This window comes from Callithrix jacchus, chromosome 13 (assembly GCF_049354715.1).
Source record: "Callithrix jacchus isolate 240 chromosome 13, calJac240_pri, whole genome shotgun sequence".
Lineage (NCBI taxonomy): Eukaryota > Metazoa > Chordata > Mammalia > Primates > Cebidae > Callithrix > Callithrix jacchus.
The window spans coordinates 54,437,647-54,452,681 of record NC_133514.1 but is presented as its reverse complement, the minus strand read 5'-3'; the positions used below and the strand labels follow the sequence as shown (position 1 = coordinate 54,452,681).

At 39.7% G+C, this 15,035-nt stretch overlaps 1 protein-coding gene across 1 annotated transcript in view; it reads left to right on the top strand.

Annotated features, from left to right (window-relative positions):
- RAB12 (RAB12, member RAS oncogene family) overlaps window positions 1-14,618 on the top strand; it is a 28,728-nt gene extending 14,110 nt beyond the window's left edge. The window contains exons 2-6 of the mRNA XM_035270591.3: window positions 139-199; window positions 8,182-8,320; window positions 10,459-10,548; window positions 11,182-11,286; window positions 13,404-14,618. Of these exons, the coding sequence (XP_035126482.1) occupies window positions 139-199; window positions 8,182-8,320; window positions 10,459-10,548; window positions 11,182-11,286; window positions 13,404-13,517 (509 nt within the window). The 3' untranslated portion in view covers window positions 13,518-14,618. The remainder of the gene's footprint in view (window positions 1-138; window positions 200-8,181; window positions 8,321-10,458; window positions 10,549-11,181; window positions 11,287-13,403) is intronic.
- Window positions 14,619-15,035: the final 417 nt, after the last annotated feature.

The window sequence follows — 15,035 nt, the reverse complement described above, 5'->3', positions numbered from 1 at the left end:
TTACTTGGAATTAAATTATGTCAGACTTTGTGGGGGTTTTTTTCTGATAAGAATAACAAAATGCACAAATAGGATTATTTTGTATGACAGATTGCATCTTTGTTGTTTTTGCTTCACATTTATTTGTTTTATTTACAGGTGTTGACTTTAAAATCAAAACTGTAGAGCTAAGAGGAAAGAAAATTAGATTACAGATCTGGTAAGTGGGAGAGTCTGCACCCAGTAATGTGCTGTGTGTGTTTAACAGTCCATGCACTTGTCTAATAAAATGAACTGTTTGAGCTGATTTGCGTCTCCTACTTTTCTCCTCTTTTGCTCATTTTAAAATTAAATGAACAGTGTTTCTTTAGATGAGGCTGTTACATGCCACTTGCACATGGGAGTAGTTGTATACAGAAGAATCTTACTTTAATGGTAGCTAGTTTGGAACCTTTTTGCCTCTATTTTCAAATAATTTATGTGATATCAACACTGTCACCACTAAAATGTTTGCTCAGATGCTTGTCTTCATGTCTTTATTTTGTATGATAGTATTCAAAGAGCCGAATAGGTTCATAACCAGGTTTGCGCAATCTGAAGGCAGGTCCCCAGCAGACAGTTCCAGAGCTTCTTGGTGGCACAGTGTGACTGTGACTGTGGGTGGGCATCCTCCTTTCGGCTGTACTGCTGATTCCATGGGATGTGAGCCCCCACTAATGCCTGCTAGAAATGAATCCAGGCCCCTTTCTCAAATCACAATTGAAATGAGAGACTCAACCAGCTGTGTTATAACTGCGCCCAGCACAAAGAGCTTTCTGTTAGCCATTAACCTGTTAACAGCCCGCAGGTGCTAAAGACCTATCTGTGGAAGAAAGGATAAGATCTGGTCTGGTGGTGGCTTAAAAGTAGCCCCATTGAGGTCCTCTGAGAATGCCGTTTTGTTTTGAATGCCACAGCTGCGGTGTACTCAGCTTACTAACTCCTCTTGGCAGGTCACCCTCAGCTCTGATTGTTTGTCCACCATGTGTGTGTTTGCTTTCATCTGCGTTAATTGCTGCTTCATCTGTGGCATCATCGGTCACCTAATGCTTGAATGTTAGTGCCATGTCTTCATTCTTCATCCGTGTCCCTGTCTGGGCCACAGCTGCAGCCGGGCCGCAGTACTGCCTCCTGGAGGTGTCTGAGGTAATACCTTCATTTGGTCACCCTTCACTGTATAACGCACTTCAAAGATTTTTTGGTTTGGGGTTTTTTGTTTGTTTTTCTTTTGTGTTGTTCGTTTGGTCTGTATATGTTAGTTTTTCTCTTGATTATAAAACATTAAGCCTTGTCTAAATACTTGAAGAGACAACAAATAGATCATTGCTTCCTGTGCTAGTCCCGCAGACTTTTTGTACATTGCTACCTAGCTTTTAAACACTGGAGATGGCAGCAAAGTGTTTTGCACACAAACTGCTGTGTCTAATTATAAGTTCTGTAAGGTAAAGACCATCTTTTAAAGGATTTGGGATATGCCTCTCTCTGTACCTAGTACCTGTGAGGTACTTTTTGATGAGGATACTGCCCCACAAAAGTGATACAACCAATATTAGAATGTGTGATGACTGCCTTAGTGGGTGACAGCCATGCCTGATGACTGTGGCACATGTCTTAATGCATTAATACTTCCATCTTCACCTCTGATGGCAATATTCTGGTTTAAAAAGTATGTCCAGATGTCCTGGTGCCTCTGTAAAACTTTGCCCACTAAGTCTGTTCTGGTGATGTTGGACACTCCTGGAATGTGTGTACAATTCCCTTGACTCAGAGCTAAGAATTCTGATGGAATTCCCCTGGGGAGAAAGTGAGATACTGTGGTTCTGCGAAGAGCAGGGGGCACTCAGAAACCATTTCTCTTGGATATAAAAGCATTTTCCAAAAATGACCCCTCTTCCTCTCCTGATTCTCCCTTGACTCTTCATTCCTTTGCCTTCATTCTCTAAATCTGTACAGCTGTACAGCACTGGCAAACAGCATAACTAAGGGAGGAAGAATAAAATGCATTGGATTTATGGAATGGTTGATTGCAAGCTTTCTATATGGAATGTTCCATTGACTCAGTTAGGAAGTAAGATTTGTCTTTTCCTGCAAGAGGGTTTTGAACAGTGACTCATATATCCATTACAGACCAGCCACTTCGTTGATCATATCATAACGCAAAATAAGATTTTTACCTTCTGAAATATTTTATTTAAAAGATGAAAACCTTTTTCTTCATTGTTGATATCGAGTAGTTAAAAAGGAAGTGTTGGAATTATGGTTCTAATTTGTATTACTGTTTGAAAGTAGTGGCTGGCTTCTTTTGGAGTGAGGTGCAGCCCTTGTGCTGCACTGGCGTCATCTGCTTTGTTGTGGGCATATTGTCGTCATTTCACTGCCATCCATTTAGAGCATAGGAGGAGCCTGTGTAGCTGGAAATGGTCCCTCAAGGAGGCACAGTGGATTGTGCTAATAATAGAAGGCTCTGCTCCAGTTTTCAAGACTGGCATGAAAGCATTGCCAGTCGGTTTTTTATAGGAGGATCTTGTTGGAAGAAGTGCATTATTTACTATAGATTCCTAAAAGCTAAAAGTAGCAAAAGCCGCAGGTGGCTGTTACATTTTTGTAATGTTTTATGTCATTGCCACATATTTCACTTTGCTGATTATCTGTGGTCAGAAAAAGGACCATTTTTCTCTTCTCTGTGCTTTAAAGTATTTCTACATGAATGTTAGAACTTTATGTAAGTGTAGCTAAAATAAAATATGCTGACTAGGATGTAACTCGATGAATTTATATCCAAATGGTGTCCTGGAAATTATTTACAGTGAACTTGGAGTTGTGTTGAAATGGACTTGAAGCCATGAAATTTGTCGCTTACCTTTAGGCAAACACAGAATCAAAATGCTTTATATAGGAACCCTTTGTTCTGCCTGCTGGACCAGTCTACTGTTGGGGAACATTATTTTAGCCAGTGTTCTTAGGTTGGCATCATTCCACTAGTTCTCTGCTTGGAAGAGGTAATATTTCATAGCCTAAATTGGTATATGCCCTGAAAGTTAGTAATTAAATAATTTAAGTGGACATATTAAATACCACAAAAAAGAGGCTTTGAATTCTCCAAGCATTGTTGTATACAAAACTGAGAAAACAGAATTGCAGGAATTTTTCAATTTGCACGAAAAGCAGAGAGAGAAATAGAATAAGATGGCATGCTAACTGTAGGAAACAATGATTGAGCTGATGTTAATAAGTTGCAAACCTCTAGAAATCAGCACCTTATCATTACAGTGAAAACCCAAGTTTATTGAGAAAAAGAGGGAAATATTAGGATTCTACCTTTTCATAGAAAGGTGAAAGTATAATCAGTGCATTGATACCATCTAATTTTTTGATAAGTAGAGATATGTGTGGGATTATTATGTTGCTGGCACACAGTAGGTATTTAAGAAATACTTGTTGAATGGAATCAACATTTCATTTATTCTTTGGCTGTACATGATAGCAAATAATTTAGTACGTAAGGGAAATAAATCAAGCAAAGGCACTTTTGAGAGGAATAGAAAATAAAAGCTTTCTCAGCCCAAATATTTTGGGAATATGGAATCATCTCTCAAAGGAACATGCTTTTCTGCCCCCAGCCTTCAGAGCCAAGCCCTAACAGTGGCATTTAAGGAATGGGCTTAAATGGGAAGTGCTGAACTAGTTCATGTTTTCTCATTGGGATTTTTGTAAACAACCAGTTTGCTCATTTCTGTTAGAACGATTGCCTTAGGTTTTGCATCTCGAAGTTTCTATCCACTTTCTTTACATTGGACTTAAAGTCAGCAGAGGCAGCTAACTTCTTAATGGTGAGCTTCTTAATGTTTCTGAGATTCCTAAGTATGCTATTCATGCAAAAACATTTTAAGCTACGTCAAAATTGCCTTTTGCTATCCTTGTTCTTTGATTGTTTTTATTAAAACTCCTGTTATCTGTGATCTCTGGTTTTGCATCCCTAATTTCTGGATTCTAAAGTCATTGAATGTGTATAGAAGTGCATGTGAGTTGACTTGTACTGAAAATCAGATGAAAATTGCCTAGAATAAAAGTTTATTAAAGTATATAATTTCAAAAATGCTTTTTGAGATTTAGTCTGATTGTTATTTTTGTGGTTCAGCTATATTGTGTTAACCACAGATTTCAGAGTAGAAAAATGCTTATTATCTTTAACTTTTTAAAAAAATGGAGAATATTTCTTAACAATACTCAAATAGCACATAATATTTTTCAACATTAATTCAAATCCTAATTTAGACAAGTCATAACTTGTGAGAATGGTAAGCCAAACTCTGAAAGATAACTCTTTATTGATTTGAAAGTAGTAAAGTGACCCCTAAATGCCTAGGATTTAAGAAATAATTTTATTCATTGACTCTTTATGGAAACCAAATGGTATCTAAATCTCTTCCTTCTCAGCCATCTTGAAGGTGACTATTAGTGTGGTCTTTTAAGTTGCTTTTAGAAATCCTAAAGAATTTAGTTTCTATCATATTCTTCAGATTTCCAGGGTATCTTTTTGTTGTTGTTGTTTTGTGGGGTTTTTGTTTTTGTTTTTGCAGTTCTGAGGCCAAAAAATGAAGTTTCTTTTGCCTTGCCTGATGTGGCATCAACTTTCTGTTTTTAAGCACGTGACCAGCGCATGTCTACTGATGCTGTACTGCAGGACCCGGGTAGACAGCAACATACCTGCCTCTGCCCTCCTCACCTTCCAGTCAGGGCAACAGGGGATCCTCATATCCTCTGAGACAAAGCAAATGGCTTCACATTATGTGGAAATGAATTTCCCAGTGAGCTTTGCTGCTTGTTTGACAATAAGCCATCACGAATGTGAACTAACTTGGTGGCAGGTCTCCTCTGAAGGAAGACATAAATTATAGCAACATGGACAAGGGGCGTTTTTAGGGACCCAATAAGCTGTTGCCCGCTAGCTTACTCTACTGTGGTGCACTTGGAGAAAGGTAAATCGTAGATGGTCTTTAAAGAAATCGCTTTGTGAGTGTTAGTCCTTCTTAATCGGAAGCCTTCTCCATTGAGCTTTATTGGAATTAGAAATTTGTGGTGGTTCTCAAACAGTTTCTAGGATTATTATAATACAAGATATAAACCAAAAAGTATCTGAGACAGTTCTCAATCAATTTAGAGAATATATTTTGCCAGGGCTAAGGACACACCCATGATACAGCATCAGGTGGTCCTAACAACCTGTGCCCAAAGTGGTCAGAGTACAGCTCTCTTTTATACATTTTAGGGAGACATAATACATCAGTCAATACATGTAAGATTTACATTGGTTCAATCTGGACAGGTGAGACAGCTCAAAGGGGCGGGGACTTCCAGGTCAGAGGTATATTTAAACATTCTGATTGACAGTTGGTTGAAAGAGTTATTATCTATAGAAAGGAATGTCTGGGTTACTATAAGGGACTGTGGAGACCTAGGTATTCTCATGTAGATGAAGCCTCCAAGTAACAGGCTTCAGAGAGAAGAGACTAAATGTTTCTCACCAGATTTAAGATCTGTGTTGATGTTCATGCTGGAGGGTATAATTAGGCATGTCTGACCCCCACTGCCCATCATGGCCAGCACCAGCCTTTCAGGGTAAATTTTAGAGTGCCCTGGCTGAGGAGGGCATCCATTCAGATGGTTGCGGGGGGGCTTGAATTTTATATTTGGTTTAAAAAGGAGAAACAGGTCTCAGCCGGCATCTGTACTGATTGATGTGCTTGTGTTGTTCTTCATGTGGTTGTGGCCAGTGTCAGCCTGGAGAAAAAAGAATACTTTTAGATTTCAAACAAGCAGTTGTGGAATCATGGACTTCACTGTATTTGCAAACCTATCTGGTATCTCTCCTCCCTTTTTCTTTGACCACCTATTCCGTCTAGGACTAAGAAAATAACAAGGCTAATTCTTTCTTTTGGTTGGGGGATGGAGCCTTGCTCTGTCCCCTAGGCTAAAGTGCAGTGGTGCAATCTCAACTTACTGCAACCTCTGCCTCCTGGGTTCAAGCGATTCTCCCACCTCAACTTCCCTAGTAGCTGGTATTAAAGGCACTTGCCATCATGCCTGGCTAAGTTTTGTATTTTTAGTAGAGCTGGGGTTTCACCATGTTGACCAAGCTCATCTTGAACACCTGATCTCAGGTGATCCGCCCGCCTCGGCCTCCCAAAGTGCTGGGATCATAGGCGTGAGCCACTCTGCCCGGCCTAAGAAGGCTAATTCTATAGCATTTTTCATCAGTGGGGGACTATTGGTCATCTTTTCAACTAAACCAGATATTAACCATCCATGTCAGTTAAAGGAGAATTGTACACCTTAATAAAAGTGCCAGTTGTTGTCTCTGCATTTTCATATTGTTGATAATGCCTACCATAGAGCTGTTATAGCTTCCACCATTTTACACAGGAGGAAACAGAGTTCAGCTCAGAGAGGTTGAGTTCTCCAAGAAGCCACATTATGGGGCCAAGAATAGTGCCCAGGTGCTCTAGGACTCTGCCCACTCCCACCCTGCTGGCAGTAGAGGGACTCAGACACAGCTGTCATCCATGCCAGGGAATGTTTGAGCCAGTGCTGCTGAGAAAATTGGGGAACAGCAGTCCACTGCCCAGTTCCTGGCACATCTTCACTGTTCCTCAGACTCCTTCCATGTCCATTTCCCTCTGAGTGTAGTAGATTGGGGACTCAGAACCTTCTAGAACAGAAGGTATGGCTTTGTAAGGGGAAGAAATATGGTCAAGTGTACATCTGTAGAGTATTAAATTTCCTTGTACCCTTATGATTTATTCTAGAAGGTCAGCACATTGATTGCAAAGCTAACATTAACTTACATTAGTCATTCAGGTATTAGGTAAGAAATAAAAAATTGCTTCTATGCTTTATTTCTGCAAATTTTCAAACTTTTTGTCATGAAAATTCTTGTTTTCTAATTTTCAAAATCTTTGTTTGAAAGTAATTGGAGGCTGGGCCAGTGGCTTACACCTGTAATTCCATCACTTTGGGAGGCCAAGGTGGGTGGATCATCTGAGGTCAGGAGTTCGAGACCAGCCTGGCCAACATGGTAAAATCCCATTTCTACTAAAACTACGAAAATTAGCCAGGCATGTTGGTGCACACCTGTAATCCTAGCTACTCAGGAGGCGGAGGCAGGAGAATCATTTGAGCTCCAGGCGGAGGTTGCAGTGAGTCGAGATTGCGTCATTGCACTCTAGTCTGGGCGGCAGAACAAGATTCTGTCTCAAAAAAAAAAAAAAAGTAATTGGGACTTCTTGATGTTTTTGTTTGAATGTAACTAGTTCAGAAAACCTACCGTGCACATCCACAGGTGTCAGTGCAGATGTGAGGAGCTCCCAGCAACCAGCAGGGCTCTCCCAGTCGCTGGACCCACATGGAGGTGTTCTCAAGAGCTGGCCCTGCTTGTCTTCACAGACTCAGTGCTGCTGGTCTGACTGCATCTGCTAGGGTTGTGACTGTGGATCTTCTTTTCTCATCTGAAGTGGTTATCATAAGCTGCCACAGGTGCCCCCCCACCACCACCCCCAGCACTAGGTTGGTGGTTAGTGAGCGAGAAATGAATTATTTGTAACTTGGAGGGCATTCATTTTCACAGTCCCAGGATCCCCACCACACGTGTGTGTGTGAGCATGGAGTGGGTCATGCATGTATATAAAGTGTGTGTTCCTTGTGTGGCGTTATTGCTCCTGGGTATGACAAATGGTTTTGCAAATTACCTACAATGTGAATTCTTAGGGTTTGCTTTGCAGATTCTGTATTTTTAAAATTTTTTCCCCATTTTATTTTAGAAAAACATCATATTTTGATGTTATATTAGCATTCCTATTGCTGATTTTCTGTCGTAAGGGAAAAAGTTGTTCTGGAGAGTATGTTGATCTTGGTCCATAATCCATCTCCATTCATCTAATTTAGTTGTTAACTCAAATACAAAAGTATCTTGTATGTCATAGTTTTACTCAACCTGAATTTTTCCTACTTTGTTTAACTGTAGCCACCGGGGAAGAAAAAGAGAAATATGTGTTAGTCTTGTTCTGTGTCGCAGAAAAACTGAAGCATTATATGTCTTTGCATTGGAATGTGGTGTTGCTAACTTTGGGCATTGTTTGGGAACTGATTTTTGCTGCTCTTTCTTAGGGACACAGCAGGTCAGGAGAGATTCAACAGCATTACCTCAGCTTATTACAGAAGTGCCAAGGGGATCATATTAGTATATGATATCACTAAGAAGGAGACGTTTGATGATTTGCCAAAATGGATGAAGATGATTGATAAGGTAAGTGTTGGCATTTTTCTGTCCAACGTGAACTCTGCTTTAGAGTCTTAATCATTATTAAAAGAAGGAGGAGAAACACATTTATTGAGCATGTTTTTATACAGCCTAAACATCATTTAACCCATATTATAGCCTTCGGGATAGGGATGTAGTCCTGTGTTGTGGATGAGGCAAGAAGAAAATTTATCCAGAATCAGGGTATTTATTCTGGTAGCATGGACTGTCTGACCACAGAGGCCAAACATGCTCATTCCTCTACATGCATCTGCTTTCATGGAATTAGATATAGGACATTTTGTTTCTGCAGAAAGGTCACTTGGAAACGCATCTCATGAATATCCACTGAGTGACAACCCTGAGATGATGGCCTTCTCCACAGGGCCTGCAGATGGCCCATGAGTCTCCATCACCCACTAGACATCTGTCCTCACAATTATAGATGCCCTTTAACTCCTCGTTTGAACAAGAGGAGCGCGAGTTCTCCTTTGGCTCATGATTGAATCATACAGATAGCCTGTGTCTCTGTAGTTAATGTAAACCGTGGGTTCTCTCCTAAGAAACATGTTCCTAAATGTGTTCCTTCCTTTAGAAGGCAGAGCAGTTGGGAGTGGGATGTGATGATATACCGTTGAACACATTTTGAGTTTTCTTCCCTTACGCAGTAATTTGATGTTTAGTTCTTTTGTGTAACAAGCATACCCAATATAAATTGGATTTTGTCTATACATTGCATTTAAACCTGTCTGCTAGATAACATTGGAGAATGTTGCCAGCTTTACCAAACATATCATTGATGATGTATGCCTCTTTAAAATGTGTTAAGATTGATGGCCGGGCGTGGTGACTCACACCTGTAATACTAGCACTTTGGGAGGCCAAGGCAAGAAGCTCACTTGAACATAGGAGGTCGAGATCAGCCTGGGCAACATAGGGTTGCAAGGATGGATCAGACCTGAGGGGCCCCTGCCCCAGCTTGCTCTGAACTGGGCATCAGTCACACCGGGCCCTCTGTTGGCACATCAGCAGATTCTGATGTCCCCTTATGTGGAAGTCACAGAGTGCAGTCCTATGGAAATTAGAAAAGAACAATTCTCATAGTCTAAAACTTTTAGAACTAATAGGATGAATACAAAACCAAAATAAATGGCCTAAATCGTACCCCATTCAGTACTTGAGTTTGTGAGTCTGTGCCAAGGTCTTGAGGTCTGATGCTGTCTTCCTTTTGTCATCAACTGCTGTTTTTCATCTTATTTGAGTGTCATTTCCTGAGTGCTTCCTGGCTGCAGAGCCCATTGCCCCCGCCCTGCGGCAGGTGCTGTCACTGTTGCCCACACCTCCGTGATAAGGGGCCAGCACTCCTGACTTGGCTGCGTGACTGGGCCACGGCCACACCATTCAGGTGCCTTTTGTTACAATCTGTTTCAAATAACTTTTTAGAAATATACAAATTAAGATAGTTGCTCAAGATATTTTAACCTCATTTTTAAAGAGAGAAATCTTACTGTGCCTATATGTATTTTTAAACTTAGAAGCGTAGCTTAATTTTTTCCTGGTTATAAAATTAATGATACCTTCATTATAGAAATTTGGAAAATCAAGAAAAGCACAAAAGTAAATTAAAAATCTGTAGTTCTGTCATCCTGAAAAACCAAATTGGCTTCACTCTATTTAGCTTTACATCTTGCTCATTTTGTGAATATTCTGTCACAGGGTCCTTCCGTGTCATTCAGGGTTCTTCTGAAGCGTGTGTTTTTTTAATGCCTGTGTTTTTAAAATAACTTACCTGATTTTTCATCCATTTTATTTGACTTTTAGCTTTTATTCAGTTGATAACCATTTCGAGTGTAGAGCTTTGCCTGTATTTGAATCATTTCTTTAGGATGGGGTCTTGGGAATTGTTGGGTCAGCGACCAAGAGCATTGTGGTTCTTAATGCCTGTGCCTCAGTTGCTTTCTAAGACTTGGTAAGCCCTGCCGTGCCCCTGCCCTGTCCTGCCTGGGACCTGGTAGACCCTCAAAGACAGTGGAAGTGAATGGACAAACAGAAATGAGCGAAAAATACTGTATTGGTTTACATTTCTGCTCTTAGTATATGGTGATGCCCATCTTTGAAATGTAGCTTCTTTTAACATTCCACAGTATGCTTCAGAAGATGCAGAGCTTCTCTTAGTTGGAAATAAGTTGGACTGTGAAACGGACAGAGAAATCACCAGGCAGCAGGGGGAAAAGGTGAGAGGGCGCCGGGGGCACGAAGGTTGCCACACACTGTGCTTAGCACTTGAGGTACTGTTTCTTTTAATAACTTATTTACTTTAAAAGTTGGGAAGAAATTATTGATAAAGTGATAACTCAGTCACATCCTCCTCATTTGTTTGCGCTTTTTTGACTTCCTGCTCCTTTAAGTTTATTCTGAAATGGAGGAAGAAAAAACACGTTAGTGTATGCAGCTTTATTATCTAACCTGACATATTATACAGAGAAACATATTTTAAGCCAAAAGTTGTTTTTATGATTTTCTTTAATGCATTTTAAACCTCTTTAGTTTTTGCTAAGGGTTGAATCGTGGAGGAATGATGCTATTCACGTTTTAAATGTCAGATATGTTATACTTTTAGAAACTTAGGCAAGTCATTTGACTGGAAGGTCATGGCATCACCTTAAGGATTTTTATTGTCTTTTGTTTTGCTAGTTGTTTGTAATGTAAGAATTTGCTATACTTGTGAACTTTATATTTGAGCAGCAGTGGGACTTTCTACCCCTTAATCCCAGCCCTTTCCTTGAAGCTGAGCCCAGAGGCCTCATGCTCACACACTGGTCTGTGTGGTTCCCACACAGAGGAAATAGGTGTGTGTTTCTTCTCAGTTTGCACAGCAGATAACTGGGATGCGGTTCTGTGAAGCAAGTGCCAAGGATAACTTCAATGTGGATGAGATATTTCTGAAACTTGTCGATGACATTCTGAAAAAGGTAAAAAAAAAAAAAAAAGAATCTACTTTATGAAAGTATTTTATCTGAAATCTGTTGTTTCCTTTATGACATTTTTATTGAGAATTTTGTATTTAGAAACCAAGTACAGTAGTTATGCTCAGACTTAAGAACCAGGTATGGTTAACTCGGCCAGAGGTACCAAGCCTGCTGTACTGACAGCTTTTTCCCACCCCGGGGTTTCTGGTGTCCTTAGGGTTGGTGTATGACATACTCACTTTGCCATAAGATACAGCAGGGTGGAGTGACTTAACAGGGTATGGCAATGTGCTGTGTTTAGTTGACATTTGCTTTTTGTCCCCACTCCCATTTTCTCCTGAAAATTCAGTTGGAGACCTAGCCAAGTCTGCAGGTGTCTTAGTGGAGAAGAGAGCCCATGGTTCTATACTTGCATCCCTTCCTGCTCTGCTCCCTAGTGGGAGCCACTTCCTTACAAAGACCTTTCCATGATGCTGAGTTGCAAGAAAGTTGCTAGACAGCTTCACTGAGCAGCAGCAGTTTCTTCAGGCAGCTTTAGGCTTACATTCAAAAATGTTTAATAAGAACTGAAGTTTATAATTTATAATGTTAAGTGAAATTTGCTCAGTTCAAACATAATTCAGAAGCTTCTTTCTAATAAAGTAATTGCTTAGGCTGGGTGTGGTGGCTCACTCCTGTAATCCCAGCACTTTGGGAAGTCAAGGTGGGAGGATCCCTTGAGGCCCAGAGTTCAGGACCAGACTGGGCAACATAGTGAGACCCTCATCTCTACAAAAAAAATTTAAAAATTAGCCAGGTGTGGTGGCACCTATGTGGTTGTAGTAGTCCCAGCTACTCAGGCAGATGCAGGAGGATTGCTTGAGCCCAGGTATTTGAGACTACAGTGAGCTATGATCGTATCTTCACTATAGCCTGGGTGACAGAGTAAGACCCTGTCTCTATTAAAAAAAAAAAAAAAAGTTTATATAATTGCCAAGGTAGGTTATTTCTTTCTTTAGTAAGCTTACAACTCCTGAGAATGCAGACCATTTTTTAAATTATTAGTGTATTTTCATTATAGCTGGTTCTGTGAAAATAAATGTTTATGAGGTTGATTTGGTTTCTTTTACCATAGGGTATTAAATAGGCTGGACACTGTTCATGTTGTGATATGAAGTGTCTTGAACATGGTTTTTTGGCTTGATATTCTAATGTCTAATTGATCTTCAATGATCAGAGGCCTTTCAGTAACAATACTTTGTTTTTTATATACTTGTACAATTTGCAAAGCATTTACAGTTGACTCCTGAACAACAAGGCGGTTAGAGGTGCTGACCCCCTAAACGGTCAGAAACCTAAGTATAACTTGACTCCCTAAAAAACTCCTTAACTACTAAAAGCTTGTCATTGACTGGAAGCCTCATTGATAACATAAGCAGTCACTTAACATGTAGTTTGTATGTTATATGTATTTTATACCATATTCTTAAAGTAAGCTAGAAAAAAGAAAATGTTATTTTAAAAATAGGCTGGACATGGTGGCTCATGTCTGTAATCCTAGCACTTTGGGAGGCTGAAACGGGCAGATCACCTGAGGTCAAAAGTTCGAGACCAGTCTGGCCAACATGGTGAAACCCTGTCTCTACTAAAAATACAAAAAAATTAGCCAGACTTGGTCGTGTGCACCTGTAATCCCAGTTACTCGGGAGACTGAGGCAGGAGAATTGCTTGAACCCAGGAGGAAGAGGTTGTGGTGAGCCGAGATAGCACCATTGCACTCCAGCCTGGGCAACAAGAGTGAAACTCAGTATCAAAAAAAAAAAAGAAAATAATAAGGAAGAGAAAATATATTTACTATTCATTAAGTGGAAATGAGCCATCATAAAGGTCTTCATTCTCATCGTCTTCACACTGAGTAGGCGGAGGAGGGGTTGGTCTTGCTGTCTCCTCTGTGTGGCAGAGTCAGAGGAGGAGAAGGTAGATTTGGAGGCAGGAGAGGCAGGCACACTCAGCGTAACTTTAGTGAAAAACGGCGCCATGTATAAGTGGATCTGTGCAGTTCAAACCCATGTTCAAGGGTCAGCTGTATGTGTACCTTGTAAGGTTAAAATGTATTTGTGTCTTTTTTGTTTATCCTTTAGATGCCTCTGGATATTTTAAGGAATGAGCTGTCCAATAGCATCCTCTCGTTACAACCAGAGCCTGAGATACCGCCAGAACTGCCTCCACCAAGACCACACGTCCGATGCTGTTGATTTACTACTTTGGAGACAAAGTGGAAACGATTCCTGGAAAGAGGAAAAAACGTTCTATTCTGCACTACAATCATTTTGACAATTTCCTTTCGCACTTTGTAATCCAAGTCAGAGCTATACACTAACTTGTAAATATGCAAATATGCAATCCTGGGTAAGTTTTGGTTATAAGTTACCTATTTCCCTCCAAATTATTTCACTCATTACGCCAGTGTCTAGTGTGCATACACTGGGAAATCTAGTACTTCTAATATGAAGAATGGGAGAAATGAAAGGTTTAATGTTTCTTGAAATAAATAATATAATTGTCCTTGTTCATTATATTATGAGGACAGAAGATACTCTGTTAAGAAGAGAGAACATGGTGCTTTGCTTACTGTTTTAAAGAAAATTTGTAAAACTAAAGACTTTTTGAAAAACAGCTATCTTAAGTGCTTTTCTTTATTTACAAGACATTTCCCCCAGTGGTCGCATCTGAAGTACTGGAGTGTTTCTGCCACGAAGCAAAGCTCCATTCATGGCTGTCATTGAAGGTTATTTATTAATGTTACATAACAGTAGAATACTACTAGTTAGAGGGTTGCATTTGACTTGGTGTAAGGCCGCAGAATCTCTCTTCATGGCTTCCTAAGGGACGTTCCCTTATGCTTTTAAGAACTACAAAGATTCAATAAAGAAAGAAATGTTTTTGAAACTATAGAAAAAGATTTTAAAACACGCTGCTGTCCTAAACAAATCCTATTTAAAGGAATTTTAAAGAGATGCATTTTACTATATCAAAGAACATATGTGTATTTGCCTAAACACTCTGTACCTTTGTAATGATAAAACTTCCCCCTTTACGGTGAAGCTTATTCCAATTAAGCTTAGACTCTGTTTTTTTTTTTTGTTCCATTTTTGTTTTTTTTTGATCTGATAATGAATTTGTGAACTCTATCTTTGGTATATCTTTTATTAAACTGCACTGTTTTGTTTAGTCAAGGTAAATAAGTAATTATGTATTTGAATAACTTGGTGTGTCTTGAGTGTTGTGGTATGGAAAGCATTGTGGTCTTTCTACACTAATGAAGTGCAAATAAAATTTTGTATTTATGAATGACAGTTGAACGGCCATATTTATTTATGGATTTATACATTGTATATATGACAATATTCTCCGTGAGCTCCAGAGCTTAATCCTTTGAGTGTTTAGACAGGAAAAGTATAGTCCTCCACTGTGGCAAAGAGTTTGGTGGTTTCTCAAAGGGCTGAATGTATACCATATGATCCAGCAGTTTGACTTCTAGGTTTACCCAAAAGATCAAAAGCAGAGACTCAAACAGGTGCTTGTACACCAGTGCCCATGGCAGCATTGTTCACAAGAGCCAAAAAGGTTAAAACAGCCCAAATGTTCATCGGCAAAATAATGGATAAACAAAATGTGTGTTTTACAAACAATGGGGTATTCATCCTTAAAAAGGAAGGAAAGCCTGTCACATGTGCAGTGTGGATGAACCTTGAAGACATTATGCTGACTGA